The sequence below is a fragment of the Thalassophryne amazonica genome, chromosome 7, assembly GCF_902500255.1.
Source record: "Thalassophryne amazonica chromosome 7, fThaAma1.1, whole genome shotgun sequence".
NCBI classification, from domain to species: Eukaryota; Metazoa; Chordata; class Actinopteri; order Batrachoidiformes; family Batrachoididae; genus Thalassophryne; species Thalassophryne amazonica.
The window spans coordinates 98974518-98993053 of NC_047109.1; the positions used below are offsets into that span (position 1 = coordinate 98974518).

The 18536-nt window shown below is 39.5% G+C and overlaps 1 protein-coding gene across 2 annotated transcripts in view; it reads right to left on the minus strand.

The window, feature by feature from the left end:
* The window catches only part of LOC117514664 (F-actin-uncapping protein LRRC16A-like), a 203485-nt gene that overhangs the window by 80260 nt on the left and 104689 nt on the right, over positions 1-18536 (minus strand). For both annotated transcript variants that reach the window (XM_034175232.1, XM_034175233.1), the window contains exons 5-8: positions 7301-7360; positions 4904-5025; positions 4101-4198; positions 1873-1943 (exon numbers count right to left, since the gene is read on the minus strand). In XM_034175232.1, coding sequence (XP_034031123.1) covers positions 1873-1943; positions 4101-4198; positions 4904-5025; positions 7301-7360 — 351 coding nt within the window. The remainder of the gene's footprint in view (positions 1-1872; positions 1944-4100; positions 4199-4903; positions 5026-7300; positions 7361-18536) is intronic.

Sequence of the window (18536 nt, forward strand, 5' to 3'; positions counted from 1 at the left end):
ATCTCTGCTCCCCTCCACAGCATGTCTTTTTCCTGGTTCTCTCCCTCAGCCCCAACCAGTCCCAGCAGAAGACTGCCCCTCCCTGAGCCTGGTTCTGCTGGAGGTTTCTTCCTGTTTAAAGGGAGTTTTTCCTTCCCACTGTCGCCAAGTGCTTGCTCACAGGGGGTCGTTTTGACCGTTGGGGTTTTTATGTAATTATTGTATGGCCTTGCCTTACAATATAAACTGTTTGTTGTGATTTGGCGCTATATAAATAAAAATTGATTGATTGATTGATTGATTGAAAGGCAGTTGGTCCAGATGACATTCCAGTTGAGGCATGGAAATGTTTAGAAGAGATGGCAGTGGAGTTTCAACCAAATTGTTTAATAAAATCTTGGAAAGTGAGAGGATACCTGAGGAGTGGAGACGAAGTGTGCTGGTTCCTATTTTTAAGAACAAGGGTAATGTGCAGAGCTGCAGTAACTACAGAGGCATAAAGTTGATGAACCACAAAATGAAGTTATAGGAAGGAGTAGTAGAAGCCAGACTTATAAAACAGGTGAAGATCTGTGAGCAGCAACATGGTTCCATGCTGAGAAAGAGCACTACGATGCCATGTTTGCTCTGAGAGTACTGATGGAGCATAGAGAAGGCCAGAAAGAGTTATACTGTGTGTTTGTGGACTTAGAAAAAGCTTATGACAGAGTGCCAATAGAAGAGTTTTGGTATTTTAAGAGGAAGTCTGGAGCAGCAGAGAAGTATGTGAGGGCAGTGCAGGATATATACAAGGATAGTGTGACAGCGGTGAGATGCACAGTAGGAATGACGGATTCATTCAAGGTGGAGGTGGGATTACACCAAGGATCAGCTCTGAGTCCTTTCACAATGGTGATGGACAGGTTGACAGATGAGATCAGGCAGGAGTCTCCATGGACTATAATGTTTGCAAATGACATTGCGATCTGTAGTGAGAGTAGAGAGCACGTTGAGTCTAGCCTGGAGAGGTGGAGATATTCTCTGGAGAGAAGGGGAATGAAAGTCAGAAGGAGCAACGTGTGTGTGAATGAGAGGGAGCCCAGTGGAATAGTGCAGTTACAAGGAGTAGAGGTGATGAAAGTAGATAAGTTTAAATACTTGGGGTTAACTGTCCAAAGTAATGGAGAGTGTGGTAGAGAGGTGAAGAACAGAGTGCAGGCAGTGGGGGAATGGATGGAGAAAGGTGGCAGGAGTGATTTGTGACTGAAGAATATCAGCAAGAGTGAAGGGGAACGTCTACAAGACAGTAGAGAGACCAGCTATGTTGTACGGCGGCTTAGCGACGGTGGCAGTAACAAAATGACAGGAGGCAGAGCTGAAGATGTTGCGATTCTCTTTGGGAGTGACAGAATGGACATGCCTTTTCTGTCATGCAAACTAGCATATAGAAGTAAGTGTTTTACTTTTTGTGAAGTGAAGAAAACAGTTTTTTTTTTGTATGGCTCCTCAATTGCATTTTCCATTACATTTGTAGGCATCACATTGTCTTAGAATTTCCACACTGTAGCTCCTCAGACAGACACACATGTCTCATTACAGTTTTACCATGGTCATACCACATATTGTAGTATAGCTAACAACAACTTAGTAAAAAGTTCATGTTAGTGGCTGGAAGTAATAAGAGTAATAACATTTGTTGTGCATCAGTCATACTGCGGCCGTCGCCAAACCCTTTAACGCAATACCTATCCAGTGCATTAGATTGGTGAACCCCTACAGGGAATCCCTCTATTTCAGACAGTTATGTGCAAAAATATTTTCTTCATCATCAGAGTACTGCACAGGGTTTTTCTTGGATCTGTTCTTGACATTATCCATTGAATATCACTGAAGCTGAACTGAAGTAATACTGACCCACTGGACCTCCTCTCTGTAAGGCAGCCCCAACCAGTCACAAACACATCTGTACAGCTGAGAAAAACCACCTAAACAGAGACAGAGAGAAATGACACATTTTAGACCATACTTTCAAAGAGCCGAGAATGATTTTAAAGACACCTTAATGTCAACTATACAACAAGCATGTTTATAAAGTGGTTTAACCAGAAGTCATGGTCACACTGATTTATTACATAGAACTCTTACATTGTTGATGTAGTGTCAACTCAGTACAGAAGAAATATCAACTTCACTGACTGTTGTACAGTGATGCCGGTAACGCGTTAGTAACGCGTTACTCTAATCTGACCACTTCTTTTAGTAACGAGTAATCTAACGCGTTAATCTTTCCAAGTCAGTAATCAGATTAAAGTTACTTCTCCATGTCACTGTGTGTTACTATTATTTTTCATTGTGGGTCGATAGCAGCATTAAACTTGGTCCGTGGGCAGGAGGTCGGGGTTCGACTGAACTGCCCACTTTAAGCGAGCTGTGAGCTTTTCATCCACGGTTTTTTGCAGCTGCTCGACTCGTCCTCACCTCTTAAAGGGCGGTGATCAGCACACCTGCACTGAGCTTTACGAAGACATTTTTATACTTTTTTCCTCCTTTATTTAGAATTTTGAGCTGAGCTGCTCCGTATCGTCTCGTTAAAAACAGCTGATCCTCCGCGACGCATCAACAACTAACACTATTTTCCACTCAAATGCACCTAAACTCTCTTTCTGAGGCCCACATGATGTGAAAACGCAATAAAACTTTCTTACCTGTAAATCTGGTCCTGTTTTCTGCATAAATAAATGTTATCCATTCTTTGTGCTCAAACGCCAAAGCAGAGGCGAATCCAGATGGAATGGGGGCGTGGGGAAAGGATGTGCCCCCCACAACACCCCTAGATTAAAGGTCCAGTTTTGAAGCCGTTTTTTACTACAACTACTAATATTGCTTAAAATAATAATAATTTTGACAAGTAAAATGTTTAGAGAGAATTTAAATGTTAGAATTTAATAGTTACATTTATAAACAATGTAGGTTTGAAATTGCAAGTTTTACTGTTACAGTGCTGTCAACAGTTAAATATGAGGTCAAGAAAGAGGTCTTTATTTTACTTTTTATAAAACAAGTATTTATTTTCATTAAAGTCAAGAAAGGGTGACTATAAAGTGAGTTTTGGCAAAACAGGTATCATTGTCATGTTGACGTGGGTTGTTGTCGACAGCTGGGAAAGTAACTAAAAAAGTAACTAGTAATCTAACTTAGTTACTTTTACAATTGAGTAATCAGTAAAGTAACTAAGTTACTTTTTCAAGGAGTAATCAGTAATCAGTAATTGGATTACTTTTTCAAAGTAACTGTGGCAACACTGCTGTTGTATCAACAGCAAATTTAAGTAGCATTTACGTCATGATGCTGTGGGATCTACATTGCCGATTCCCAGTTGGATGATCCCTGCAGTTTTCCATCCAATGGTCTGCACGTGGTGTTTGGACCCAAGTCGCATGATGATGAACGTTGCCACTCACGATGAACTCTGGGTCACATTGCCCACTGGACTTTACTGTCTTGATACTTAGTTCAATCATCTGTTTGGCATATTTGACTATTCAATGTTGTATTCTGTTTATTTGATCTTTGTTGTTGTTAATATGGCCAAAGTAGTTGGTCACCCCTCTGAGTCTGGTCTGCTCGAGTTTTCTTCCGATAAGGGGGGGGGGGGGACACACTCCAGAGGGAGTTTTTTTGCCCTTACCACTGTTGGCTATGTATTTGCTCAGATGTGTGGGTAAGGTTTGACATTACCCTCGTGAAGCACCTTGGGGTGACTTATGTTGAGATTTGGTGCAATATAAATAAACTGATGTCATTAACCAAACAGATAAAGCAGTCAGTCTTACAGTTCACGTTTCTTGAATCTGATTTTTTTTTTTTATGTTTAACATAAACATAATTTTATGTTCACTATAAAAGCAGGAATCTTTTCACACTTCTTATCTTAGGCTCTGGGAAACTGTGGCTAATATTTTCATTATGGTCTCAAATATAGAGTGAATGTGTGACAGCTTCATTCATAATGGAAATGATCCATAAATTGTGGCCACAAAAGGCATAACTGAATACACAAATACACACAAAACAACAACAAAGGGAAAAAAAAAGGCATCTTAGAAATGGTATTGAGCGCAAGGATGGCGCCGGGTTTGTACCGCAGGGTCCAGGGTCAGCGGACTTGTTGCTGTCCCACAATGTCTGCAGTGAAGTGAGACGATCTGGAGGCTCCATGCACAGCTTCTTCATGACTTTACTGGGAAGTGATAACACGTGAATAAATTAACTCAGTGCTCCAAAATATTATACCATCTTAAAGCTTACTTCTCAATGACTGATTTGTCACTGGACATATTTTTTGTTACATTAACAAGAAGACAAAAGTTGCATTAAAGTGACTATCGTAACATTTATCCTGTTCAAGATATGAAGTAATCAAACTTCATGGGTTCGTAACTCTACTATATCCCCTTTCTGGCCTTGCAGCCAGTTGGGGATAAAAAAAAACAGGTCAATTTTTTCCATATATCAGTGGTGTAACTCATACTGCAGTAGATTTCCCCGACTCCACCATGTGCCAAAAAAAGATGGATACTTTTTTTTTTTGAGAGGAAAGTCAAGAATAGAAAGTTTTAAATAACGATCTGTCAAAATCAAACAAGAATAAGTCCTAAGCTGCTTTGCTGTTTCTTGGTTTTGTTAAAAGCTCTGTTTCGACAAAGATACATTAAAAAAAGAAATCTTTGTGTCCCCAATGTTATAACATCACTAAAAACTGGTGCCTGGAACCTTTTTTTTTTTTTTTTTAAACCTAAAGAGATTTGACAGTTACATTTTAGGATTCTGAGCTATAAACAGTGGATATGTGCACGCAAGTGTGAAGAGCAACAGCAGACTGACAACAGCAGTGAGAGTAGCTGAATTTCTCTCAGGTTTGCTTCACTCATGCAGAAGAACTTACCCTGGTGGTAGACCAGGACATATCCTCTGCAGACAGTTTCCAATGTGAGCAACGACCTCATTGACTTCCTCTGTGGAAAGCAGCTTCAGGGAGAAGGAGCCGCGCTCGTACTCTATAAATAGCTAAAAAAGAAAGACATCATTAATTACTGATCCAAATCAGCACGCAAAGTTCCACAAACACCACGTCATACCAGGATTTTTATTTAGAAATTTTATTTCTCATTCCTCTGTTGATCCAGTCTGCCCTAAAAACTAAAACCAAAATTTTACACAGCAAAGGTGCAGAACAGGAAGACATCAGTCTGCCAATCTGGATATGTTCTTGTGTATCAGCCTCCTATCCTACATCCACTGCACAGAGCAAAGATTTTAGAAAAACTGGTGAACAAATCCATCGGCCACTGCAGTTATGCAAATGCTGAGGACTCGCTGTCTCTATGGGCCAATATTAACATAATCCTATATTTTGCTCATTAAAACACATGATGCCAACAGTCGCAATATTAAGAAGATTGACATCTCTTGTGCAGACCTGAGAGAGGTTGAGCTCAATGAGAAGTGTCGTTAGTAAAGGATTATCATATCAGGTGGGTAAATTATGCAGAGTGACAGCTGGATGGTGCTGGTCAATAAACTCTCAACAGAAAACACTTGGGCAAAGCTCCAATCTCTGGTCCTTTAAACGACTGTTTCATATTAACGTCTTCAAAGATCGTAACAGAATTTTAGACATTATGCTGAATGATATTTCACAGCTTTTACTCACTAACAAATGAGCTAATAAGACAACTGCATGTCTTCAGTGGTTGGGCTCTCTGGAGAACCCTTGAACACTACAGGATTGACTTTGTGTCTACTAAGTGGTTATTTAAGGAGACCCTGTGAGACCTATTTCATGTATTTGGAGAGAGCATCAGCTGTGACCCTGAGGCCACTTGGTTCCATTTCCTGAGCATAATCCAAGATGCAGATGCTTCATTGTTGAGGACTGTAGTGACTGGATGAGGCCAAAAAGATGCTCTAAGTGTCGTAGATTACTTTTTTAAGACAAGTCAGTGGTGCACATGACCATTTTTGGTCAAAAAGTGAAAATTAGTAACTTGCAGATGAACTGTCGAGCACTCAAGTCATCAGCACCCCCAAGTAGTTCACCCTGAAAATGATCATTTTGTGGTATTGGGCTAATGAGACTGTGGCTAATGCAGCGGTCACACAACAACGGCAATAGCTGGACGAAGGATAAAAAGTCAAAAATCATCAAGAAAAGTTGGACAAAAGATCCTGTACTTTTCCCATCGCTGAAAAGGCTGCGAATCAAGTGAAGTAAAACGAAATTCATTGACAACGTCTGCAAAGCTGTCAACGGAGGATTGAATGAAAGGAATGAAACAAAACCAAAACTAACAAAAGCAAATGAAGCGAATGCTGACCTTGCTCTTCAAACAAAATCAAAATGAAACATTCACGATCACGTGACTGAAAGAGGGCATAGAATGGAGCGCAGCCAGCAAAGCTGGATCCATGGCCTCATCCACCATCTCCGTCGCTGTCCCCTTCACCACTGCTGCCGGGCCTGCAGGTACATGTTGACCATGAAATCATCATCGTCAACATGCCTGAAGAATAGCCATCTTGTATTCATCGACAAGGCGGGCTGGCTTGTTGCTATGTTGGAGATCATCCCCATCCATGGCAACAGCCACAGGGAACTGTCCGTGTCAGACGAAGGCTACTATTTCGTTCAGCTCGTCAAAGCTTTAGTTATTGATTCGTTCAGATATTGTTGCGTTCGTCAACCTTTGTTGAATATGTAGGACTTGGGAGGTTGAATGAAGTTGGACAAATGTCAAAGACACTAATGTTACGAAAACTAAGCAAACGAAAAGAAACGGTCAAGAATGAAAGCAAAATGAAATACAGATGAATTGAGGTTGTCTGCGTTTAAAAATTCTGACGCGGCACCAGCTGCAGGAATGAAACTGAACGAAGGTTAAAGGATGCCTGCAAAAGACAACGAAAGAGCAGATTTCTTGTTTCATTTGGGCTTTGTTGTCCTTCGTTAGTGCCGTGTGACCGGGACTTTAAGGGAAGAAAACACCCAAAAATAAACCTACAGCAGAGGGCCAACTTATGAGAAACAAAGTGAACCTCATGACAGTAATATGCCTCCTTCCATACTTTACCAGATAGCCAATAATGATCAATGCATATCAAAAATGATGATACACACATAATATAGTGGCACATATGTAAAACTATATACTGCACAGTGAGTACACATGAGAACATGTGGCGTCTGCAACATTGAGCTGATCTGTTACGGACTGTTTTAGTGTTAAAAAAAAACTACAATTTCTCACACAAAATGTGTTAAATGGGGTCTGAGGATCAGTACCTGTGTTGGCTTGTTACAAGCAATGCCCTGAATCTCCAGATAATTAAAGGTGTGTTCCACCTAAAAAGAAAAAAGGCACAAAAACATCACCATTATACACTTACATTGAACCACATATAAGCTTCCCAGAATCCTAAGAAGGTGAACTGGTTCAATAACTAATAGGCCATTGGTTCTACAGTTTAATGTTAAATAAAAGTTTAAGTGGAAATAATGTTTAAGTTTGAATAAAAGTTAGTTTAAGTGGAACATATAATCGCTGTAATACTTGTGTAATAGCGTTAACGAAAATGGATCTATTTGTAGAAAGTGATAATTAAATCAATAAATGTTCATCGTATTTTGGTTCTGATGCATTTTGTTCTTGATTATATTGACCAAAGGTTAAATTCAGTCAAAGGGAAAGGATAGAAATCTTTATGTAGTGTAACGACACTGGCGTTATTCTGGAGGAGACTCGCTGAAATTTCTAATTTTGCAAAAAAACAGTGGGGCCTTGGGAGACCACTTAGACATGATGGATTTTCATGAAATTTTAACAACATGTTTTCTTCACCATTTCTCCTAAAATGAAGGGGTGTGTGACTTGAAATAAAAAAAAAAACAACTTTTTTTTTCGGCCACCCTAATCGTGATACAGTGCTGTCACCATGCAAAAAGTGAAAAATACAGTGATAATAATTTTACATCATATTGTCCACCCCTAAAACCCAGTAGTTTTGGATTTTTTAAAATCCTTTTGGCGGGGAGAGGATCCAAGTCTTAATTAGGGGGTCATACCACCTCTCCCCCAGTACCCCCTGTAATTCAAACCGAAATACAACCCCAATTCCAATGAAGTTGGGAAGTTGTGTAAAATGTAAATAAAAAAAAGAATACAATGATTTGCAAATCCTCTTCAACATATAGTCTGTTGGGGAAAGTGTAGTGACACGGACCCACAACAGGGGGCGCAAATGAAGGGTCAATAGGAAACAGCTGACCTGCTGCATAGATCAGCATATAAAACATGTAGACACACACAGCGTGTTTAATGCGTCGACACGTCTGACCAGTAACAAACAATATATTTTCATAAAGACGTCTGAATGGAAAAAGTAAATAGTGCAGAATTATATCAACAGGGAAGGTTGTATAAATTTATGTATTAGTCTGAAAGAATGTAACAGTGTAAAAAAATATGTCTGTCTGTAATTAATTGGATGAAAACAGCAATTTCTCATTTCTTGCTCATCTCCTGTACAGACGATGTGACTCACATATTCTACATTTTAATGTGACTCATATATTTCTACATTTCAGCACAGTACTGAACAGATTTGAAGACTAAAAATAATCCAGGACACAAGATCACTTTAAAGCTGAACTTGGAGCCATTATCTCACTTTATCCTTGCACTCTATTTGAAATGTGGACTCTTTAAAAGGCACAAGAGTCTCAAGTCCAAGGAATTCAGCAACACCACATTTTTGAAAATTGATTATGCAGTTAAGACGTTACTTTTAAAACCACGCCTCGAAATTTGACCCATTAGTGGTGTTAGCTAAAGGTGCGTACTATGAGCCTCTGCATCAAGAATGACAGGACTATTCCCAGTGTGTGGACCACATTTCACAACATTTTATCATACAGTTATAGTGTTGACATGAAAAATGATGATCACATGCACACGCACTAATGGTCAGACTAAATCCTGGCCCATCATCTGGTGGGGGATTTTTAAAAAAATACATCAGAGGAGATTATGTTGAAAAATCTGTTATATGTTAAGTCGACTAAAATTAAGCCTTTGTACCTTGAAATACAAACTTCTAAATTACCACTCGTTAAAGAGTATTAAATTTTCTACCAGAAATTCTTGAACTGAGTGTATAATTGACAAAAAAAGTAAATCTAAAAAGGTCCCCAAAATATATTTCTCTGTTCAGATCCAAGTACAGGATTTTCCAAACCAGTTGGCAATGAATAACTAGAATAGTCTTACAGTCACATGTTTTGTTTCTGTTTCTAGAGAGCATTTCAGGACAAAGAAAACAAAGGAAAGCACCAGCCGGCTGTTCCATGACCGCAAAGCACTGAAAAGAAAATTCTGTGTGTGTGTCTTGGGGGGGGGGGGGGGGGGGGGGGGGGTGCATATAAATGCCAGCTAGTGTATTTTGTGCATGCACGCTTCCTGTTCTCCACCTCGCACACGTGCATGCCCACACATTCACAGCGCCTGTGGGCAGGCCAGAGAGCGAGACCACACTATTCCAGGTGGGCAGCGCTTTCCGGAGGCTCAAAGATGAGAGAAGCGTGAGGATAAAGCAGACTGTCTGACTGTCGTACATGTGTGTTTATGGTTAGTCACTCAGTTTTAGTGTAAGTGCTTGAAATAACTGCACAGTAATTTTCCTATGAACAGTGACACACTTGCACATTTGGACTCATCTGCAGTGAGCCGATTTTCCACAGTGTAACTGTGCGGACCGATTGCCAAAAGGAAATGAGTGTGAGATAATGAAATATAAATCAGGGCTCAATTTACAACACTTTGCTCACGTAAAAAATTAAGCAGCAGATTGAAATAATTAAGACTTTAAAAGCAGTCAGATGCATCTCAGTGCTGACGTCACCAATATCTAACCTAGCACTCCGAGTGCACACCTCCACCAAGACCCAAATAAAATAGAAGTAAATGAGCAACATAAAAAAAAAAAAAAATCATAAAAAATTATTATATACAGCTCAAAAGCTCACCAATTTTATTTATTTTTTTCTTGACCCAAAGCCAATGTCTCCACCAAATGTTTTGGAGATATCCTGATTACTGACAGACTAGGGTTGGCCAGTTGGATGATTCCATCCTTCATCACTGATGGGCGACTGACATCATGATGGCGAGTCATCACTGTGATGCTACGCCCTCAAACTGCCCCCCCCCCACACACACACAAGCTCTAATTCCAGAGATCAAATTGGGCACTGGTGAATATGCACTTCAAAGAATACCAGCCAGAAAGTGCACAAATGAAGAACGGCGATGAGTTTTTATTTGCATGTGCAACAGCTGAGACGCGCTGTGCATGGGCTGAAAGGCCAGCGGACAGGTGCGCTCCAGCGGTGTGTCCAGCTGGTCGGCACAGAGCTGTCCTGTGGTGGCATTCGTGCACAATACAGTATCTAGTTATAACACAGCTCACATAAAATAAATACTGTAATATAGGATAGAATTAGTAACTGCTCAATTATTATTATTTAATTTATAAGTACAAATTTTGAGTGTATAAAATACAGTATGTACAAAGTACAGCCCCATGATTTCATCAACCATCACAATGTTTTACTGCAGATGTTCTGATTTTCCAATTAAACTGACCAACCCTAAATTAGAGAGAGACTCATCAAATTATATCAGTATGTGTTTAGTGGCATTTCTAAGAGCTTCACTCAATTCCTCTTACAGTCTATTAAACATTGTAAAAGGCAGCACAAAACACATTTTCCTCACCACTACACTATATGACCTACATTTCAGCACAAACAATGTATAATATAGGTTACTGCATACTGGTGCAGAAATCTATATTATGTCCTACTCAGATCCTTGTTATTTGATTACTGGACTGTACATCACGTTATATTCATTATTTGTCCCACTGTATGAGTGACATCATGTACCATGCATTTTCCTTCCATCCGTTTTACTTGATTGCAAGCAGGGGTGGTGACCAAGTGGTTAATGTGCTTGTTTTCAGTGTGGAAGGTTCCCGGTTCAAACTCCACCCCTGCCACATTTCAAACTCCACCTCTGCCACATTTCTCCATGTAATGCAGCGTTGCATCAAGGCCAGTGTAAAACTTGTGCCAAATCAGAATGCAGATCCACCTCGGATCTGTGTGGCGACCAAGAGTGAAAACATGGGAGGAGCCAAAGGGACTTGCTTCCACTTTGCTTGATTGCACACCTCCATTAGCGTTTTGGAAAAATGATAGGAAGAAGCTAAATCCAGTAGGCGTAGAGTTAGCGAACATGTTCCTATAACAACTTCGTTATTCTACATTGCAGGAAAGCAGGTTTGTGTTTCCACACACGCCCCGTGACTCTCGCTCTGATCAGCGGTGTGTTGGCGAGTCGCCTGCGGAGCAGAATCAACTGCTGGGCGTGGATTTATAATTCCCAAACTGAACTGACAGCTCTGTTTTGATGGACTTGCAGTGACCGTGTTGTTCTTGATGTCCATGTTGATGGACTTCAAAATATTTCTTTGTGCTGCACACAGCCTTTATGTGTCTTAGACGGAACAAAGTCACATTAAGCATTGGTGACAAAAAAGTATGTAAGAACATGATGGAGCAAAATATTCATCCACTAAAACCACTTATCTTCCCATTATCATGGCTGTGTACACATGCACGCACGTGTGTATGTACATATATATTATATCTGTTGGGCAATGCAGTGTGTTCAGCTCATTTTGAAGTAATACTGTAATTGTAAAATAATTCCTGCTAATTGTACAGAAGCAGAATCTTCTTTAATTAAATCATTTATCTTCCTTCTAAATGCAAGAGATACAGTATCCTGTTCAAGTCAGTCCCACAAGCATTATTTTGGATACAGTGGTCCCTCGCTATATCGCGGTTCACCATTCGCGGTCTCGCAGTTTCGCGGATTTTTTTTAGTGCGATATTGCATGCTGCTTCTTTTTTAAACTGTCTGCTGTGCTTAGTTGCAGCCAAAATCTGGCAACAGGTCCAGAGACTACACTCGCTGTTTTGATGCAGAGCGCTCCAGCAGCCCGCAAGGATAGAATTCAGCAGTGCTGCATGGTCTCGGTGGCGACTGAGAGAAGTTTGTATCTTTTTAATTACTTGGATTCTTTGCGGGTCCCGCATCCGTCCCGCAACGGTAACACCGGAGGCAGTGAGCGAAGAAAAAGCACGCGCATTGTGTTCTGCGTGTGTCTGTTTATAAGAATCTTCTCGCTCAGAAGAAAAAAAGAGCGCAAACAACTACCCATAACTGTGTTCTTCACTCGGAAGACACCTGCCCCGAGGTGGAAAAAGACGCTGCACAGCAACGTAAGGACGAAGAGGCGCGATCAGAAGAACTGTGAAATACTGGTCAGTTACTATTAATAATTTCTTATGTGTCCAACCTCGTAGGTTGATTGTTAAAATTAAATTTGTTAGTTCTAAAAGCCATCATAATTACTTATAGGAAAACGTTCTATTTTTATTTCTCAAACAAATGTTTGAGCCTGAAAACAGGTTTTGATCTTTGGTTTCATTCTATAATACTGGACTTATTTTTGTACTAAGGTTTGAACTTTGAGAGTGTTTACACAGGAGAGAAAAGTGAGAAAATGTGTGTAGTGAGGGGTTTTACAGGTAGGTAGGAAGTAGGTTTCTACTTCGCGGAATTCACCTATCGCGGGCTATTTTTAGAATGTAACTCCCGCGATAAACGAGGGACCACTGTATTTTAAATTGATCAAAATTTTCCACGGTACAGCAGAGCAGTAAGGTTAATGTCACACACAAAAATAATCATTTATTGATCCTAATTCGGGGGGAAAAAAACCCCACACATGCTGATAAAATATTCTGTCTATCTGGACTTCCAAATGCAGAAGAGTGAAATAATGCATAAAAAAACTGATCATACACACATTATTATACATTTAGTTTTCAAAAACCCTCACTGTGGCCCAGCTCACCTGTCATCACCCCAGATAAAACACAAAAGGCTACGCACAGTGCAAAGAAATACTTTTTAAGTCCATCGAAACAACATGTTCACTGAGACCATGTGCCCATGTGCTCACTGAGAGCCAATCACAGCCGAGTTGTGACAGTTCAGTTTGGGAATTATAAATTCACACGCAGGGCAGCCACAGACCCGTCTGTAACTCGCTGCTTTTCACTTCCGGTTCCGCGAAGAAACATGTCTAAATTAAAGCAAAATATCAAATGGCATGCATTTATTTAGGTGTCATATAAAACAAATAATGAATGTTTTCCCATTCGTGCACTGGAAAAAAAATATTTTCATTTGTTGAAAGATGATAGTCCATGTTCCATTCAATATGTGCAAATAGTCTATTGCACTCATTAAGATTCATTATTTGTATACTATGTTAGGCTAGTAGAGTAGCCTATGCTGGGATGTTTCTTTGTATCTGTTTCAAACTGTGTGCAGAGTCAAACTCTAAAGTGAAAGCAGTCAATCAGTACATTTCATCCTGCTGAAAGAATGTCAAGCTCACATGCTGGGAATTGAGCACGAGGCCAATGGTGAATGAGCACGCTGATAAATTGTAGCCTTTGCCAATCACCAGACATCATGCTGAGAATTTTAAAGGAGAATGTCTGAATAATTTCACTGTTCACTCATTCATTCATTTTCCATCTGTCATTTTAACCTCCTGTTAATCCTGATTTATTTCAGTTGCTGTGGAAAATATGGCTTTAAATAGCGGACGTGTGCAGATGATGGTTTTATGCTCACCTTATTACACTCATGAAGAATGTGATGCTCACAAAGTGAGTTGTTTGTCTAGCTGTGGATTTGGGGATTACTGACATTTATTTTATAAAGTCGATGTGACAAATGGCAATTTAGAGCTGCTCGCTTAAATATGCTTTACATTTATGCACTTTTACCTTTTGATGCATAGAGCCATTTACTTGTAACATAAAATAAAATAATAAATTACAGTGTGCGGATCTCTCATACAGACACAAGACAAAGGGAAACAGAGTACAGATGAATGGAAGTGCGTATGTGAGAGCATGTGTGCACGGCCTGTTTGGGGGAGTTTGACAGATTTTAAATCCCTGCAGCTTCTCAACTGGGGCCAAAATATCAGTTGGACACCAAAAAACCCACACAGAAGATGGTGAGAGAGGAGTGAATCCACAATTCTGCATTCACAGAGCCATTTTCAATGGGAGTACCAACATTTAGATCAGTACTAGAGACAAGACTCAACATTGTTCCACAAAACACATTTACTGACTTTGAGGATGATGTACAGATAATAGCATATGTTTGGGAACAGTAAGCAGGACCCAACTGTCTTGTCAATATAAGATTTACAGTAACACAGTCACTTTTTCTAAGGAATACTGAGTAGTGTTGGTATTTTTTTTTTAATATAATGCAATGCTAAAATACCCTTGGCCATAAAAAAATAAAGCCCCTCTATTAATCAACCAATCAATCAAAAACAGTATTTACATTTATGAGCTTTTAATAAGAGGGGAAGTTAGCTTTGAGTTAGCGGAAATTAGCGTGCACGCCGATGTCCGTGAAATGTCTTGTAAATCACTTTAGAGGTGTTATCAGGTGCCAAAACAGTGTTTTCAGTTTTAGAAGTGTTTATTTATCGCTAGCTTTTACATCATATATTAGAAACATGTTATATAAACACATAAATGAAGTCTTGTAAATCAATTCTGAGGTGTCATTAGGTTCCAAAAACAATGTTTTCAGTTTTAGAAGTGTTTATTTATTGCTAGCTTTTACACAATGTATGAGAAACATGTTATATAAACACATAAATGAAGTCTTGTAAATCACTTCAGGGGTGTCTTTAGGTTCTAAAAACAACATTTCAGTTTTAGAAGTGTTCATTTTGCGCTAGCTTTTACAGAATATATGAGAAACATATTATATTAAACGCATAAATTAAGTGTTTTAGAGAGACCTGTCACTGATGTCACAGTGCCGCTCTACTCTGATTGGCTGTCACCTCCGCCACTTATTACACATGTTCCAAAGAAATCAGCATACTGGGGACAAATCCAGGTATGTTAATTCGATTTCTCAAAATCAGATAATGGTCGTTATGGGATAAAGCATATCAGATTTTTCAGTTTACATGACCACTTAATAACCACATAATGGCCAAATAATCAAATCAAATCAAAATCAAATCAAATCAATTTTCAGATTTCAGATTTGGCAATTTTCAGCCAAATCACAACAAACAGTTGCCCCAAGGTGCTTTATATTGTAAGGCAAGGCCATACAATAATTACGGAAAAACCCCAACGGTCAAAACGACCCCCTGTGAGCAAGCACTTGGCGACAGTGGGAAGGAAAAACTCCCTTTTAACAGGAAGAAACCTCCAGCAGAACCAGGCTCAGGGAGGGGCAGTCTTCTGCTGGGACTGGTTGGGGCTGAGGGAGAGAACCAGGAAAAAGACATGCTGTGGAGGGGAGCAGAGATCAATCACTAATGATTAAATGCAGAGTGGTGCATACAGAGCAAAAAGAGAAAGAAACACTCAGTGCATCATGGGAACCCCCCAGCAGTCTAAGTCTATAGCAGCATAACTAAGGGATGGTTCAGGGTCACCTGATCCAGCCCTAACTATAAGCTTTAGCAAAAATGAAAGTTTTAAGCCTAATCTTAAAAGTAGAGAGGGTGTCTGTCTCCCTGATCCGAATTGGGAGCTGGTTCCAGAAGAGAGGAGCCTGAAAGCTGAAGGCTCTGCCTCCCATTCTACTCTTACAAAGCCTAGGAACTACAAGTAAGCCTGCAGTCTGAGAGTGAAGCGCTCTATTGGGGTGATATGGTACTATGAGGTCCATAAGATAAGATGGGACCTGATTATTCAAAACCTTATAAGTAAGAAGAAGAATTATAAATTCTATTCTAGAATTAACAGGAAGCCAATGAAGAGAGGCCAATATGGGTGAGATATGCTCTCTCCTTCTAGTCCCTGTCAGTACTCTAGCTGCAGCATTTTGAATTAACTGAAGGCTTTTCAGGGAACTTTTAGGACAACCTGATAATAATGAATTACAATAGTCCAGCCTAGAGGAAATAAATGCATGAATTAGTTTTTCAGCATCACTCTGAGACAAGACCTTTCTAATTTTAGAGATATTGCGCAAATGCAAAAAAGCAGTCCTACATATTTGTTTAATATGCGCATTGAATGACATATCCTGATCAAAAATGACTCCAAGATTTCTCACAGTATTACTAGAGGTCAGGGTAATGCCATCCAGAGTAAGGATCTGGTTAGACACCATGTTTCTAAGATTTGTGGGGCCAAGTACAATAACTTCAGTTTTATCTGAGTTTAAAAGCAGGAAATTAGAGGTCATCCATGTCTTGATGTCTGTAAGACAATCCTGCAGTTTAGCTAATTGGTGTGTGTCCTCTGGCTTCATGGATAGATAAAGCTGGGTATCATCTGCGTAACAATGAAAATTTAAGCAATGCTGTCTAATAATACTGCCTAAGGGAAACATCAGCTCATCAGCTCCAGACTTGATTATTGTAATGCACTTTATGCGGGCATTAATCGTCTCTTGCGCGTCTCCAGTTGGTGCAGAATGCTGCTGCTCGTCTTTTGACAAACACTTCTAGACGTGAGCATATTGCGCCCATCCTATACTCACTCCACTGGCTTCCAGTTCATTTTAGAATTGATTTTAAAATGTTAATGTTTGTTTTTAAAGCTATTTATGGCCTTGCACCTCCCTACTTGTCTGAAATTTTAACTTTGCGCACCTACAGTAGGACGTTAAGGGCGTCTGGCCAGCTTTACTTAGATGTTCCAAGGTCAAGATATAAACGCTGGGGTGATCATGCTTTCGCGGTAGCTGGCCCCAGACTGTGGAATGAGCTACCTCCTGAGTTACGTACTATTCCTGACCTAGCACTTTTTAAATCTAAGTTAAAGACTTATTTATTTAAACTGGCTTTTAACACTTAGTGGGGAGGTGACATGTTCTGTTATTTTTATGTTCTTTTTTTATGTGTTGTGTTAAAATTTTATTTTATGTGTTTTATTTTGTAAATTTGTGTTTTTAATGTTAAGCACTTTGGACACCAGTCGGTGCTGTAAAGCGCTTTATAAATAAATGTTGATTGATTGATTGAATAAAATTGGTCCTAGCACAGAACCTTGTGGAACTCCATAATTAACCTTAGTCTGTGAAGAAGATTCCCCATTTACATGAACAAATTGTAATCTATTAGATAAATATGATTCAAACCACTGCAGTGCAGTGCCTTTAATACCTATGGCATGCTCTAATCTCTGTAATAAAATTTTATGGTCAAGAGCATCAAAAGCAGCACTGAGGTCTAACAAAACAAGCACAGAGATGAGTCCACTGTCCGAGGCCATAAGAAGATCATTTGTAACCTTCACTAATGCTGTTTCTGTACTATGATGAATTCTAAAACCTGACTGAAACTCTTCAAATAGACCATTCCTCTGCAGATGATCAGTTAGCTGTTTTACAACTACCCTTTCAAGAATTTTTGAGAGAAAAGGAAGGTTGGAGATTGGCCTATAATTAGCTAAGATAGCTGGGTCAAGTGATGGCTTTTTAAGTAATGGTTTAATTACTGCCACCTTAAAAGCCTGTGGTACATAGCCAACTAACAAAGATAGATTGATCATATTTAAGATCGAAGCATTAAATAATGGTAGGGCTTCCTTGAGCAGCCTGGTAGGAATGGGGTCTAATAGACATGTTGATGGTTTGGAGGAAGTAACTAATGAAAATAACTCAGAACAATCGGAGAGAAAGAGTCTAACCAAATACTGGCATCACTGAAAGCAGCCAAAGATAATGATATGTCTTTGGGATGGTTATGAGTAATTTTTTCTCTAATAGTTAAAATTTTATTAGCAAAGAAAGTCATGAAGTCATTACTAGATAAAGTTAAAGGAATACTCAGCTCAATAGAGCTCTGACTCTTTGTCAGCCTGGCTACAGTGCTGAAAAGAAACCTGGGGTTGTTCTTATTTTCTTCAATTTTGATTTAAGGCTCTCTTTTTCAGAGGAGCTACAGCATCCAAAGTTGTCTTCAAAGAGGATGTAAAACTATTGACGAGATACTCTATCTCACTCACAGAGTTTAGGTAGCTACTCTGCACTGTGTTGGTATATGGCATTGGAGAACATAAAGAAGGAATCATATCCTTAAACCTAGTTACAGCGCTTTCTGAAAGACTTCTAGTGTAATGAAACTTATTCCCCACTGCTGGGTAGTCCATCAGAGTAAATGTAAATGTTATTAAGAAATGATCAGACAGAAGGGAGTTTTCAGGGAATACTGTTAAATCTTCTATTTCCATACCATAAGTTAGAACAAGATCTAAGATATGATTAAAGTGGTGGGTGGACTCATTTACATTTTGAGCAAAGCCAATTGAGTCTAATAATAGATTAAATGCAGTGTTGAGGCTGTCATTCTCAGCATCTGTGTGGATGTTA